The sequence below is a fragment of the Cydia pomonella genome, chromosome 3 (genome assembly GCF_033807575.1).
Source record: "Cydia pomonella isolate Wapato2018A chromosome 3, ilCydPomo1, whole genome shotgun sequence".
Lineage (NCBI taxonomy): Eukaryota > Metazoa > Arthropoda > Insecta > Lepidoptera > Tortricidae > Cydia > Cydia pomonella.
In genome coordinates, this window is record NC_084705.1 from 30,608,523 (window position 1) to 30,625,534 (window position 17,012).

The window sequence follows — 17,012 nt, forward strand, 5'->3', positions numbered from 1 at the left end:
AAGACATTAAATGAAAACTATAGCGGATATGATCAGTTTAGCTGTTTTTGAGTTATCGCAAAAAGTTTCCCCTTCATAGTAAAAAGACGTACACCCACAATTCATCCCTTGGTTAACAATCTACCATACTTTAAGCTCCAGTTTAGCTTATTGTGATGGAAGAGTAACTACAGAATCCTACTCTGAGCATGGCCCGACATGCTCTTGGGCGGTTTTTTTTTTAATATGGTGGGATTTTTTAATATTTACGTTAAATGGTGGGGTTATAAAAAGTCATAAGGCATTTTTAATCATTTAATTAGCTATTTATAGGTATACATGTATGCCTACGTTCTACAAAATAGATCTTACTAATGATATTTTATATGAACATCTTCTAGTTTTCATCCAACACCGACATAACTAACGTGAAGAACGACATTCCCGTTTTTAAAAACTGAAAATAAACATTTTTTTAAAGTGTTTATCAGAAACATGTCACTGCCATGGTACTGAAATACGGCTCAATTCAAACTATATAAGGTCTAGATACGATATGGACCGGATATGTCAATGTCAAAAGTGACGTTTTTGCTTCATGAAATTCGAATCGGGCCGCTTGATTTATTTTCTTTTTCATAAAGAGTTCCACTTTCGTACGATTATCTAAGAATATAAATTAATTTATTTTCCCCTGACAAAAGATTGGAACCCATAAACCTATAAAAAAGACAGAGTGATAAGTTTAAATATGGTTAAAAAAATCAGGCATTAGGAGAAATTAAAATAAATAACCTTACCCAGGTAAAAGTAGGTGCTGACAAAGTAATGGTTCCAAATATATAAATAGGCATTCGTTGGCTGAGCGCCATTTTAAAAATGCGCACATGGATATTATGGGTCCTGTTGAAGATGTACCAGTTCTCTGTTACTGCTGTTTCTAGCCTGGCGCACTAAAACAACAGTGATAACACTTTTTATCGCTAACTGTACCATTATATATATAGTAAAAAGTTGCGTTACGCATTACAAAACACAGTAGGTCAATGTGGAGAAGATAGGCTTAATTTTATGTATGCTATATTACTGGGAAAACAGTCATACGGCAAAACTCTTGTATTTATACAGACACTAGCAGGATGCTGAAAGGATAACTTCACTCCGTTTGGTCTACCGACCTTTTGGTAAGTGGAGTATATGCACAAAACGTAAGAGTTAAAAATGACGAAAGGTTTTCCTTTATAGACAGTTTCCTTACATTGACTTTAAGTAATATCAAATAACAATAAGTATTCTTTGTCAAATATACATGTTAATATTCATTACTCCTAAAGAGTTTTCCAGAAATATATTTATTTGAAGTCGTAGAAACGGACTAGAAGCTCAGCATGGAGCCTTATTACAATACAGATTCGTACATTTACCCGAACAGGTGCTCCCTACTCCCTACCATCGATGATTTTGCTTTAACAAGGCACCTATACCATCACTACTGGCATCGGCATGCAACTTAAACGGCTTACTATAGTCCGGAGTTCTTTGAGTTATTAGGAATATATTTTATGGACTTAAAATGTATATAGCGGCTTTATTTAGGTTCATATAAATGGACACAAGTCCTTTTTAACCCCCGACGCAAAAAGAGGGGGTTACAAATTGTTATAAATTTTACTGTTATGTGTCGGTATCTGTCTGTGGCACTATAGCTCTTAAACGGGTAAATCGATTTAAATGCGTTTTTATTTATATTTAAAAACAGATTCTTAGTCACATTTTATCGAAATATGTTAGAACCAGCGTCTCATTTCGTTGTTTTTTTATTTTATTTTTTTATTTATATGAATTTTTGCATAGAAACTTACTTCATTCTCAACCTGCTGTCCAAGTGTGCAGAACATAAGCACAACCATGATGAAGCAGAACTCATGAACGTAGTATTTCATCGTGTCAGGAGACGTTTTATTCTGGAAAGGAATTGCGCGCGTCAAGATAAGTTTGGAGACGGATTCGATTTAAAAAAAATACGTCATGATCACACATGTAGAACTGGATTTGAAGCTGGTTGCTGAGCGGTAAGTCTAGAGCTTCCAAGCAGGAGATTATGATTTCAAGCTAGACTAGTTCTAAGGTACGGTCACGTCTGAAAATATCGATACGAAGAGAGTGCCAAAAATATGTATAGATGACTTTATTGCCCATATATTAAGGTAGTGTATACATATTTTTGGCACATTTTTCAGATAGATATTTTCAGACGTGACTGTGCCGGTCATGGACTTTAAATGTTGATCCATTTAGGTCAAGCTAATTTGGTTGTCAATACTAACAGTATGAAAATATCCAATGAAAAGTAAACCCAGATGGCTCATTAAAGTCCAAGTCCGTGACTGTACCTATTTTACAGACTAATTAAAACGGCCAAACATTTTTGGCCGTAAAACGAAATTTTCATCAAGTCATTAGGTACTTGATGAAAATTTCGTTTACAAGGCGGTTGTAGCAGTAGTATTAAACTCTTTATTGGAAACAAAGAAAGACACATAACAAAAGTAACTTACAAATAGGAAAAGCTGAGTACAAAGGCGAATTTATAATTTTTAAGAGATCTCTTCCAGTTGACCTTTTACTTTTTTAGACTTTTGTGCAACCCTACACTGTTACAACACTTGTAAAGGATTACGTTTCAATTTAGACAAATATCAAGTCAGTACAGTATTTTAGAAATCTGAATACGTTTCTAGAATTTACTGAACCGCAAAAGACATTGAAATCTCAGATATCCAGTGTATTTTGACCTCTATTTCCGTAAGAGGTGCGTGTATTCGGAGATAGCACTTACTACTGGATTTTAAAATACTCGTGCATATGGAATGACAACTGAGTTCTTTGGCGCCCTAGTGCTTTATAGGATATGTTTTTTGCTTGCCAAATGCAACTTGAGATATTGTCGGAATGAGAAATTTGTCACAGGATTTTTATAATATATGCGTCTTGTAGAGTGTTGAAAATCTTCAACTAGATAAATTTTTATTTTTAGGTATATACAAAATATTCGCATTTCTATCCTAGCAATATAGCCTCTGTTAGGTTTATGTATTTTGATAGAAAAATTGAGAGGATTACAACATCTTGAAAGAATTATATTATTATTTTATTGACTTTTAGAACTGCCACATGCCTCAGAATAAAATTCTATAGCCCGTGGGTTTACCTAAACTCGTGAGGTATCTCGAAAATTGATAAAACATATTCGAATGTATTTTTTTAATACCCCGATTTAATGTCCCACTGCTGGGCGAAGGCCACTCCCCGTGATCTCCACAGCTCCATTAATTATGAGCTATAATATAAATGGAGAGAACGGAGTATAAGAGCCACCACACACTAGCGTCTAGTCAGCGCTATGGAAAATGGCGTCGCTGCACAGTTGCGCCAACCTTGTGTCGAACAGCAGTCATAGAGTTGACTAGACGCCGTCATTGTTGTTCTAAAAAGTGTACGATTAAGTTCCAAGTACGATTTCCTTTTTTCATTTCAGCCTCGGACTATTGGTGCTCTCACTGCGTTTGAGCGCCAAACTACCTCGACAAAAATGATTGCCTTCCTTGATTAACAAACTTCAATTAGATCTGTCCAGTGGATGATGTAAAGAGTTAACATACACGGTGTAAAACGAGGAACCTGAAAGATTTTAACCACGCACTTCTGAGGCCAGAAGAAGGAAAAAATGTTATAACTATGATTATAAACATCGCCAAAAAAAAAAAAAAATTTTTATGTATTTTTACATTAAAAGTTAATGATGGTAGAACTGGCACTGAAAATGAATTTTACCGTTTTTTGTTTTTTTTTTTTTGTTTAAAACCTAGTGTTTTCAAGAGTTGGCATCTATCAAGAAGGATATTTAGACTACGTCCCGCAAGGGCATCATTACCATCAAAAAGGCATTTTGCATTAAGTTACAAAAAGATGTTTTTTTTTGTTATTCGGATTAACTCTGAAACTATGCGAAATCCAGAAAAGTTTTTTTATACATTTTAGTCTCTAAATGCGATCAGGAATACACTATTAAAATCTTTCGATTTCCTCATGTTACACCGTGTATAGAAAGACAGACCGAGTTATTTTTGCATTCATTACATTAGTACGGATATAGCCATAAGTAAGTTATTTTTTTGTAATTACAAGTAAACCTTAACCATCCCTTTTTAAGCCTATATCAGCCGTGGCATCTCGCCTCTTGACATTACGTTTCATTGAAAGCTGTTTACTCACGGAGATGGCAATCTTCACAGAGCATACACACACTAGCATGATGGCGTCGAGGATTAGGGCCAAGTAGAACGGGCGGCAGATCACATTCAGCTTGTTGCTAAAACTGGAAGATAAATCCAAAATTATTCAAAATTAGCACTGAATATCTAAGCGTGTATTTATCTGTGAAATCATAAATTAAGAGGCTGTCAATACCTAAAGCGCGCACACTGTCTATTTGTATTGGAGTAAACGAGATAGCACTGTCGCATGTTACTGGGCCTGGGCAAGGGAATAATAAGAAAAATACCTATTTAAATAAAAAAAAGTGGATTATTAGTGTAATATTTTACTCAATAGCGGTTTAGATATAAATGTTTTGAAATTGTGATTTTAATTGCAGACCCATAAGTCAAAACAATACAGACATAGAACCGTTTAATTGTGATTTTAAGACCAATCTTTGCAATTATTTTCTATCGAGCCGATTTCGTTCAATCATGTATCGAGTACAACCACGGTCTTTGAAATATAATAAAATTAATATGAACATATATTTTTCTTACTTGACTAAAACAAATAGTCTTTCTTAAAAAACTGTTTAAGTAACATCAACTTCAAGGACATTGGGTGTTGACAGCCTCTTAAGAAGTTTTTTTAAGTTACGGGTACACTTAATTATGACCGCGTAAAAACAAATGGGCGCAATAAATGACTTTTGACTTTAGTATCTATGCGTACTATGTAGTACAATTTATAATAGCCTCACCTTGCTTGTACAGTCAGCATCAAAAGTGGCGGATCAAATAACTTTTCATTAGTATCTACCATTCTATAACAGCTTACCAAAAAGTGATGTCTTTAATATATAATAACTAAGACTGTAAAAGATATACTTTTGAGCGCAAATTTTAACAATTTATCTATTATTATTTGGAAAAGTTATCCGGAATATCAGATAATTTTGGCGTGTTGTTTCATCCGCTACTTTTAATAATCAAACGAACTTACCTGTGAAGTTTGATTACAATTATGCGAGTATCCAAATCCAAGACAACAAATATAATTTACTAGCAGCAGTACACGTTATCGTGCAGTCCAAGTCACACATTTTAGAGATTATAGTATTTAAAAAACAAGTTCGCGCTGTCCCTCTCACTCGCTACGCTGCGTTCCTGCTTCGACATCGCTCCTCCAGTACTCATTATTTCAGAGTTATTAACAGAGACTATTTTATTTTCATTTTTGGGGATGGGGGGCGGGTCTTTGTTGTCTTGGATTTGGATACTCGCATAATTGTAATCAAACTTCACAGGTAAGTTCGTTTGATTATTAATTATACTTCGTATCCAAATCCAAGACAACAAATATAATTTACTAGCAGATGTTCAGAGCTTTGTATTTAAATTCAAATCCTGAATGCGAAAATAAAATAAAATATCGATATCAAATCAGTATGTTACGAACAAGCTGATATTATTGATTTTGACTAAAGAGAACAACGTACCACCTAGAAGTTATTAATTTATATCCAATTTAAATAATTATTTATGTATCCACATAGTATAAATGTAAAATGTATGTATAGCATAATAAAATTAAGGAGTGAAATTGCTCTTGGTATTTCATTTCGTTAATATTAAAAAAGTATAAAACTTTCTTTGATTTCACTGTAGTATATTGATAAAGTTGTATATATCTTAATATTCACAAGGTACAACTATTTTTATGTCATTTACAAGCCAGGACGCCATTAAGTGTAAATGTGTTTTCAAGCTTTAGTTGGCTCTAAATAAGTTTTAGATGGGCATTTTCTGTCTGTAACCATATAAACAAACCATTTTGTATAATTTAGAATTTACCAACCATTCTCTGGATGTAATTACAACGGAGACAAACAAGCATACGGCCTGCCTGATGGTAAACAATCACCGTAGCCTATGAATGGCCGCTACTGCAGAGGTATATTACATGCGCGTTACTGACCCTAAAATATAATCTAATTTTATGTTACGACACTTTAAAGTTAATTTTGAATACAGCAATCAATACTTTCCTCGGTAAATAGCCTTTGATTGAGGTAGATAAAGGAGAATTTTCTTCATTGTAATGCTACCATAAATATCAAGGCTATATGTAAGTACTTTAAAACTAAGTCTGGACAATTACTAGTAAAGTATCCTGTAGGTATTAAGTATTTGAAACTTATCACTTTGAAAATATAGATGGACTAATTTTAGTTATTAGCACAGATCAAGAAATAGTAATATGATATTATTTATAACTAAATAGCTAATCTCATCTGCTTATGCGTATCTGAACGATGATGGCTACTACGTTAACAAGTGGCAAGGAACTTAGGTAGATTATGTGTTGAGTTATGATATATTTGTGAACGAAATATCTGGCATGACTTGTAACTTGTACTTCATTTTAAGGAGTAACATTTTTTAACGTTACCTACAATAAAACTGTACAGTGTGCATTGCGACGAAAAATGAAAACTATTTAAGCTTTCTTTTACAGCAAGACAATATGACAACCCGAGCATTTACATTTCAGACAATAATAATGTTATTGTTAAAGGATTTCAACCCTTTATTGCGATTATTACTCTAGCTACTTAGCGCAAGCGACTGCAACACGTGGCAGCATAACTCTAGTTGCATGGTTGCACAATTTACAGCACTTATTTCGCGTCGCGGGATAGTGCATCAACGGCGGTTCACCTCTTGTTTGATGCGGCGATGTTCCCCTGAAGTTTGGAGCTGAGAATCCGTAAGTAAATTGTACCGGATTTATTACATTAGGCTCGTTGATATGGTATATTCTTGACAGCATATCAAAGCTGACGTTTGAAGTTATTAGGAGTATATAACAGCGTGATATGAGTACGAATCATAAATTTGGGTTAAAGGGTTTACAGATATATTTTTTCCTATATGTTGTTTACATACAGCATTTCTTTGTCTGTAAGGGCAATGCCATGCGTACATTTTGTTTAAGGTATTTTAGGCCGCATTAACACCTATTAAATTACCTCAGCGTAACAAGAACCTCCTTTATATTTCATTATTTTTACAAGTCCTGTAAACTTTAGCTCAACCTTAAATATTTTTGCTCTTTAGTCCCTTATATTTACATGCGTAAAGCTACTTCCAATACTATTAAAGTCTTCAATCATTACATTGGCATCAACACTGTTATAATAGAGCAACGTTATATATCTTTGACGATATCATTTTGAGATATGTATAATGACCGACTGTAGACCGAAGAGCGAAGTGACCGAAGAGCGTAGCGACCGAAGTGCGAAGCGACCGAAGAGCGAAGCGACCAAAAGGAGCAAAGCAACCGAAGAACCAAATGACCGAAGCATTATAACCTCGACACTTAAAATGAAGCACATATAGCCTCGACGCTGCGGAAATGGAGGCCTCGATACGATTATTGTGGAATTGTATAGTACATATAACTTAAAGTGCGGCATATATCTTCGTCACTGCGACAGCTGCGACAGCGGACCCCTTGACACAATTATTGTGGAGTAATGATAGCATCCTCACTATGACGTGGGGCAAACTTAGCCTCAACACTACGAGAGCAGAGCCCTCGACACAATGATTGTGGAGTAATGATAGCCTCCTCACTATTAAAGTGGGGTACATATAGCCTCGACGCTGTGAAAGCGGAGCCCTCGACACAATATTGTGGAGTAATGATAGCCTCTTCACTATTAAAGTGGGGCAAATATGGCTTCAACGCTGTGAAAGCGGAGCCCTCGACACAATGACTGTGGAGTAATGATAGCCTCTTCACTATTAAAGTGGGGCAAATATAGCTTCGACGCTGTGAAAGCGGAGCACTCGACACAATGGTTGTGGAGTAATGATAGCCTCATCACTATTAAAGTGGGGCAAATATAGCTTCAACGCTGTTAAAGCGGAGCCCTCGACACAGTGATTGTGGAGTAATGATAGCCTCATCACTATTAAAGTGGGGCAAATATAGCTTCGACGCTGTTAAAGCGGAGCCCTCGACACAATGGTTGTGGAGTAATGATAGCCTCATCACTATTAAAGTGGGGCAAATATAGCTTCAACGCTGTTAAAGCGGAGCCCTCGACGCAATGATTGTGGAGAAATGATAGCCTCTTCACTATTAAAGTGGGGCAAATATAGCTTCGACGCTGTTAAAGCGGAGCCCTCGACACAATGGTTGTGGAGTAATGATAGCCTCATCACTATTAAAGTGGGGCAAATATAGCTTCGACGCTGTTAAAGCGGAGCCCTCGACACAATGATTGTGGAGTAATGATAGCCTCATCACTATTAAAGTGGGGCAAATATAGCTTCAACGCTGTTAAAGCGGAGCCCTCGACACAATGATTGTGGAGTAATGATAGCCTCATCACTATTATAGTGGGGCAAATATAGCTTCGACGCTGTGAAAGCGGAGCCCTCGACACAATGGTTGTGGAGTAATGATAGCCTCTTCACTATTAAAGTGGGGCAAATATAACCTCGACGCTGTGAAAGCGGAGCCCTCGACACAATGGTTGTGGAGTAATGATAGCCTCTTCACTATTAAAGTGGGGCAAATATAGTACTATGTCATTTATAAGAAAATATTTCTTTAATATGTGTTTTAATTTTGAACCATTAATTAATGTGCATTATAAAATTACATTAAAACTTTAATCAACACAGTTAATACCGATTTTCTGTTTGATGAATATCTTGTTGCACAGTAAACCTAAGCTTCTAAGTACTCACGGAAAGGAGAATTATTATTAGACGGAGTCCACAATATTACACAAATCAAGTATATCTTTCCATAATATATTTCATTTTAAAATTATATTATATTATGTTAATCAAAGCTGTCTAATAATAACAAAGCGGGTAACTAACTGATGATCAAATTTAGGAGGCGACCACATCGATTGGACCCAAGACTCGACGATACCGCGATGTCCGATTAAAGCCTACTACCAATGTGTATATGTTATCAATTTCTGTTGCAATAAAGAATTTTATTATTATTATTATTATTAATCCGTCATGATCCATACGATAGATTCACTATGGCCCTCATATGGGGCATGGGGCGCACGGTATCGGAGCACGCATAGCACGTCCCGTTTGTATACGTCGATTAATGGCATTAAACACTTTAAACTGTCAGTCAGACTAAATAGTCTTCCAATGTCTTATAGATTGTGTATTGATTGACATTACTCCTGTATATTTATACCTATAGGTATCCTCATAAGACGCTCATTAAACTTGTTGGTACTGTGTATATACATTTGCATAAAGACGCGTTTTGTTATCATTCATAGGCACTTATTACCAATCGGCAAGGATTACCATTGTTATCTGTTTTATTATATGGTAGGGTAGATCGGACATGGTAAAAGCCGCTTTCGTGAAACGATTACCTAGTATATATTAACTTTATTCAGATATGGTTTGTATATTTAAATCTGTACGCGAAAGCATCTCGTAAAAAAAAAAATTGTGAGTGAACATTGCATTTTATGCAATCATAAAATGAAATCTAAATAATATTATATTAGTAAATAATACTATAATAGTACGTATTACAATTATTTAAAGTTCAAATTGTAATCTATTTGTAGCCCCATACTTATTTTTTCCGTAATTTATTCATTCAAAAAGAAGGTAATTGTAGTAAGTGATTTCGTATGAACGTAAAAATTACTTACTTGATTTCTTAGGTAATAAGTTTATTACGCTAAACGAATATACCTACAATTTCAAATTGAAAGTTTAACTGCCATGTAAGTATGGCAAACGAGACTAGACTTGCCGAGCTGAATAAACATCAATTTTTCGTTCGAGGGTACGGCGGTCGGCAGTTCAAATAATGTTTTGATTCTATACTTCTTATTCAGCGCACAATAAACATTAATCGAAACACAATTAGGTACACATATTTAGGGGAACACTATTTTGGCGAAAATACGTGTGACTCGGACTAACACAAAAACATGTAATGTGTACTGGAGGAGCGATGTCGAAGCAGGAACGCAGCGTAGCGAGTGAGAGGGACAGCGCGAACTTGTTTTTTAAATACTATAATCTCTAAAATGTGTGACTTGGACTGCACGATAACGTGTACTGCTGCTAGTAAATTATATTTGTTGTCTTGGATTTGGATACGAAGTATAATTGATGCTGACTGTATATACTACTCAACACTATAAATATTATTACGAAGTCGAGTTAAGTTACATTCGCACACGCTGAGTGAAATTAATTCGAATATAATTCGTAGCAGAAAAATCTTTTATATGGGATTATTTTAATCTATAGCTAATTAAAGATGTGATTGAAAGTTTTCCAAAAATACAAACATATCTGAGTAAATTTAAGATATACGTAATATGTATAATATATTTTTGCATAGTGTATAGGTGTTTTCAAGTAATTCCAAAAAGTTCCGAATGTCAGGTACTTCTAAAAAATTCTAATATGGTGGAATTATATGTGATTTTCGAAATTACTTAGCGGAAATTTGGGTTTAGTCAAAATTATCCGAATACTCATTAATATTTTTTGGAAAAATAAATAGCAAGCTGGCACCTACGAGTATAACATGGTACCTATAGCCTGCCGTTTTCCGTTGTTTAAATAGCATATTTAATTATTAAATCCCCAGCAAAAGGTACTAAGCTCCTGCATCTGCATTGCAGTTGCTGCAATTTGCTGCACTAAAGGTACGGTTTGGATTCAGACTATATAATACGAGTATACCAGCACTGCTGCATTGCAGCGCGATATTAGTGCCAAATGCATTTCTGTCACAAATGTCAAAATTGATGTTATTATCCGGGCAATCTCGTAACATCACGCTGCAATACTGCAGCTGTAATGCTGATGCAGACTAAATCCGAACGGTACCTTTATTCAGTACCTAACATAAAAATTTATACTTATAAGTATTTAACAATTATAATTAACATAATGGCCAGCTTTCAACGTTATTTCATTGATTATTCGTATTGCAAATGTAATCTGCTAGTTACTTGCAGCCTATGCATTTAACGAGCTTAACGATTACGAGTATTTCATTGATACGGAATATTGGTATACAATTTGCAAATAGCGAGTTTGGTATATTAGTGATGGTTTTCAATTAGCTGTCAAATGCAAATATACATTTTGATTGGCCGTATTAATAATGCTTGCCTTATTTGTTCGAAAATGGTTATTATAATAGTTCTGAGAATTGAATTATCATTTGTTTGAACGGTTTTTTTTTATAATCAGGGAATTTCCAGAATTAAACTCATAAATGTTACCTAGATTAATGGCTTCTACATGACGACCTCACCGTTATGAAAAATAAATAGTTTTGGAAAATATATGCATAGAAAAGGGTTCAGGCTTTAGAATTGTACATTTCAAATTTTGTGTGTAAGTTGATGCCGGAAGCCGAAGGCGAGGACTTTATTTACACGAGTTCGTAATTCCTGTAAAGCCTGTGACACACGCAATGTTTTATGAAAAAGGGAAATAAATAAAACTTCTGCCTAATTTGGACGTACATTACAGTCCTCAGCCCTCGAAATTTAGGATTTACGAACCGTATCACCTAGCAAGTGTGATAAAAAAAATATTACAGGCCTAGGTCGAAATTTACCATTCGTAGACTGCATCGCCTAATATGTGTAATAACACCTTTAACGAGCAATTGTGTTATAAAAATTAATAACGCCATTTAATAAGATGTGAACAAAAAATTTAAACAGCGGCTGGAAGTAAATTTACCGCTTAAGCTTAATATAATGGTTGACACACTGCGAAAATATGGCCGTGCAGTAAGCCTGCCACTTCTCGCCTCTCTTATCGGTGATCTCCAGAACCAGCTCATCCAGGTGCACCAGGATGAAGGTAAGGATCCGCAGCTGCCTGACCGTCTGACCGACCAGCAGGATTATTGTTAGTTGAAAGCCTGGGTACGCTGCAAATCAATTTATTAATTAAGTTAATGTTCGGATTCAGACTAAACCAACATTACTGAAGTATTGCGGCGACATTGCTCAAATCGAATGTAAATAATTACTTTTTTGACGTTTCCATCAGCAATGAAATTAGTTACATTACTGAAGCAGTATTCCAGTGCGACATTACTGCAAAAAATGTGATAATCGATGTTGCTGTCCGGATTTTTAGCAGTAATGTTTGTTTTAGTTATATTGATCTCATATATACAAATTTCACATAGTTAAAATAAATAAATATATGTATGTATGTATGTATGTATATACTTTATAGTACATAGAAATAAAAACACGAAAAACACAGTTACAGAGTAAATTAAATACAACAAAGGCGAACTTATCCCTGTATGGGATCTCTTCCAGTTAACCTTTGAGAAAATGAGTAAAACAGAAGTAACGGAAATATATTTTAGCTTTCATTACTACTTATTCTTATAATGATCGTTAATTTTGTATAATACCAAATAAAATAAAAATAAATTAACAAGTCAACAACAAACAATACAAAAAAAATTATTAATACCAAAAACAAAATTAATACAATAAATTAATTAAATTTTCGTAATAAATAGAAAATACAAATCAAAACCAACAATGTCAATAAAAAATAAATAATGGATAAAAAATTAAAGGAAATATTAAATAAATAAAACTAGTACTATGGCAATGGCGATAATGCTGAAGTTATTCTGGTGAAGTCAGATTCCGAACAGTTCCTTTAACATTGTTTGGTTGAATTTAATACGTTATTTTTAAGTCACTCACATAGGTAAAAGTGAAGAACTCATTACAAGCAATAGTATTATTTAAAAGGCTAGAAATTGGAGGCCCCGGATAATACTGGAAATACTTGTGTACATAACTAAACAACAAAAAGTGGGATCCCCTATTCTGTTATCATTTCGTCGCCCTGAAAACCAATAGCAGTAAGTATAAAATGTATTATTAATGAAATTAATTTATTTGCATTATTTAAATTTATTTATGACGATCACAATATAGATTATTATAAATTGACATAAATGTAACTTGTACTGTAATCATGTGTTGTGAAATAAATAAATCTAATCTAATCAAATAAAAAAATAAAATAAAATGTTAATCATAATATCATAAGTACCAATATTTTCAAAGTTAGTAATAAGGTACGGTCAGGTCTGAAAATATCGATACGGACAAAGTACCAAAAATATGTATATACTACGCTAATACATGGACCATAAGTCGTGTATACATATTTTTGGCACTTAGATTGTGTCGATGTTTTCAAACGGTGACTGTACTAATAATCACCGACGTAGTAAAGCATCTAACTGTATTTTGTCATTATATCTTTTGGCAAACCAGGAATAATGTAAAAAAAAACATTTGCTAAGTATTAGATAAAGGAAACTAGTTTTACTAGTTTTACTAGTTTAAGCACACTCACCAATGCAACACAAATATCCAGAGTATGCGTTGAAAAAGTAAGTTATTAAGTAAACATTGAAATTCTTGAGACTCCAAGGAACCCACATCTCGAACCCTAAAAATTACACAATAATTATTTCATACTAAGTAATCATTGATCATGCATTCTTTTAATTTAAGTATGATACTTGAGTTTTTTTAGGGCGCTGATAAATGTAATAAGGGTATAATAATATACATTTTATTGTTTGCCTTACTAGTTCGCGTCTTTCCTCTAGACATCGCAAAGTTAAGAGAATGAAAAGCTAAATTTTAACGCTGCACACTTACAGACGCGCACATTTTTTCAGTACTTCAGACTCAAATAAGAAAAACGTACCCGGTTCACTGATTTTTATTGTTTGGTTCACAGAAGACACATTTTTCTGAAATGTATTTTATCCAGTAGTCAACGAAATATTTTACAAAATAACTTACATTGGTACTTTCTCGGCAACTGTTTTTAAATAATTTGTCTCACAAAAAAGTAACAAAGACAGAACTCCTGACCTTCTGTATTTATTAAATTTTCAATGCAGACAACCGTCAAGGGATTCGACCGAAACACGCAGAAATAATTAAAATAAACGAGCTTACCCAAGAGTCTCGTATCATCATCTTGTCTCGTAAACATACTGTACACAGAATCGCTCAAGTACAACGTCGCGCACGCCCACACACTGAAAACGTAAGTTTTTAACAAAACCCGAGTTAGTTTAAGTAATTTCTCCTGGGAGTCAACCACCATCCCTTTCAACTCGTTCAAGCGCCCTACCCGTTCTAATTTCAAAACATATTCAATCAACGGCATTTCCAACATGGCGTCTTTGAAGCCCATCTCGTCGAGGAATTCTCTGAATTGCTTACGGAAAATTAGACAGACACAGAAAGAGATGTACATGATTAGACCAGTTGTCCAGATGCAAGCGCCCTGGATGCAGACGAGGATGTTGGACATGTTGACGACGACGAAAGATGTGGTGAAGACAATAGTTAAGAAGCCGATGATGACGTTGAAGATTTGTAAGGAGAGCCATAGTTTAGAGTCCCAGTTGTGTTTTGCGAAGATGGTGATTCCAGCGACCGAGAGGACACGGTGGAATGTTTGGAGGGTTTCGTCCATGATTGCGGCATAAATGTCTTGAAAATATTGTTTGTCTTTTCTTGCCATTTTTAGTAAGGACAGTCGTAGAGAAAAGTACTTGCGTACTATAAGTATATCGTACCAAAATACTAGATAATTTTTATTGCGCGCGATTATGGTAGCGGTTGATGCAAATTATATGTTTAACATTACATTCAAAATATTTGTATTTATTTTTAGCGTTTAAAACTACACATCAAATATTTTTAATAGCGTTTTTAAGATGTTGTTGTTTATTGTAAAAAATATTCAAAACAACAGCTCAATAATGATAGCAAAAATTGTTTAAAAAAAACAGAATAAAATGTTAACAAAATAAATCTTCAAATTTCATTTATATTCCAGAGTGTACTCGCCACCCCTCTCATTTAAGGGGTTGTTCTAAAAATTACAGTGAGAAAAGAGTGTGAGAACGAGACAGTTGGTTAAACGGTTAGGTAGAAATCCCAACCTAAACTACCTACTTAGATTATTGGTATATCATACACTATAATTTCAAATTTTTACCCACTAAAATAAGTAGTTTTATATTTATACAGTAAATTTATTAAATAAATAAATAAATAAATATTATAGGACATTATTACACAAATTGACTAAGTCCCACAGTAAGCTCAATAAGGCTTGTGTTGAGGGTACTTAGACAACGATATAATATATAATATATAAATATGTATGTATAAATACTTAAATACATAGAAAACACCCATGATTCAGGAACAAATATCCATGCTCATCACACGAATAAATGCCCTTACCAGTATTTGAACCCGGGACCATCAGCTTCGTAGGCAGGGTCGCTACCCACTAGTCTAGGCCAAACCGGTCGTCAAACGTTAAGTTTCCTTAAATTTAATTATTGCATTTCGCTTTAATAATGAATTTTAATGAACTGAATGAAAAACAACACCTTCGCTGTAGTATAAATATTTTAAATAATTTTATTTTTAGATGAGAGATGTTTCTTTCATGTTATAAAAAATATGGTCTCAGGCAATTTCAAGGTGAGCATTATATTTAATTCCGATTGCGATAGATATCACATTAAAAAAAAATAACGCAATTTTTGTACATTACCTCAGTCGTGTTTGACTTGTTTAATTATTTAATTGGAAAAGTAGAAAAAAAAAATCAGAATAGAATATTAAATAGATAATTGAAAATTCTTAACATATTTATAAAAGCTGCAAAATCTAATTATAATTGAATTAAAAAAGCCAACGAGGAAAATGGGGACTATGTGTATATTGAGAAGCGGTTAATCACTACCTCTTTAATGTTAAATATAGTCTACCAAGCCTTTTTCGTCAGTAAAAAAAGCGGCACATTAAAAAAAAATACAAACTTGTTTGCTCGACTATAGGTTGCCTTTCCGACTGCCAACAGCCATAATACAAAGTGGATTTTTAAATTACTCGGGTGACACCTCTTTGATATATTTGATTTGATGTGACAAGAAACAGTTTGATGTCTTCTCATTTGGTGTGACGTTCTTAGTAGTTTTATTAACTATACAATAACAGTAATTTTACTCCACTAAGTTCATATCCACAATTCTTACCTATCAAAAATGGAACACGACATCTTATATGAAACCACTTTCTAATAGCAATATTGTACATACAGTACAGGTAGGTAAGTAATTTTTCACCAGATCAACTGGTAAAGGAAACTTTACAGAAAACCTCAGCCAAATAACACTAGACACTACTCATAGTGTTGTGTTCCTGCCGGTGAGTAAGGTGGCCAGAGCTTAATGAGAGTGCGGAGTATTAGGGTTGGCAACGCGCATGTAACTACTCTGGAGTTGCAGGCGTCCATAGGCTACGGAGACTGCTTACCATCAGGCGGGCCGTATGCTGGATTGCCACCGATGTAGTATTAAAAAAAGGTCCTTGAAGGTTTGGTGGTTCAGGGTCAAGGGGTTCAGTGATCAGGGGTTAATGAGCTGTGAGGTTGAGTGATTGGAGGGTTGAGGGATTGGGTCAGTGGTGTGGCGGGGGATAAATTTAGAGTGGCAGGAATGATTTCCCAGACGGACTCGAGGAAAATCCTGATTAATTATTAACGAATTTAGTGTCAAACATGATTGTGTTTTTCATTCATGCGTCACGCGTCACTCATAAGCTCTTAACAATGCATTAAAACTAAAAA

The 17,012-nt window shown here is 34.4% G+C and overlaps 1 protein-coding gene across 1 annotated transcript; it reads right to left on the minus strand.

Moving 5' to 3' along the window:
- Positions 1–331: 331 nt before the first annotated feature.
- On the minus strand, positions 332–15,065 carry LOC133516547 (odorant receptor 4-like). Its single transcript, XM_061849538.1, has 7 exons — positions 14,312–15,065; positions 13,695–13,790; positions 12,033–12,225; positions 4,255–4,357; positions 1,842–1,943; positions 780–932; positions 332–436 (listed from the first exon to the last, which is right to left on the minus strand). Exons 1-7 carry the CDS (start codon positions 14,883–14,885, stop codon positions 377–379), a joined length of 1,281 nt encoding a protein of 426 aa, XP_061705522.1. The 5' UTR covers positions 14,886–15,065; the 3' UTR covers positions 332–376.
- Between the last annotated feature and the right edge of the window lie 1,947 nt (positions 15,066–17,012).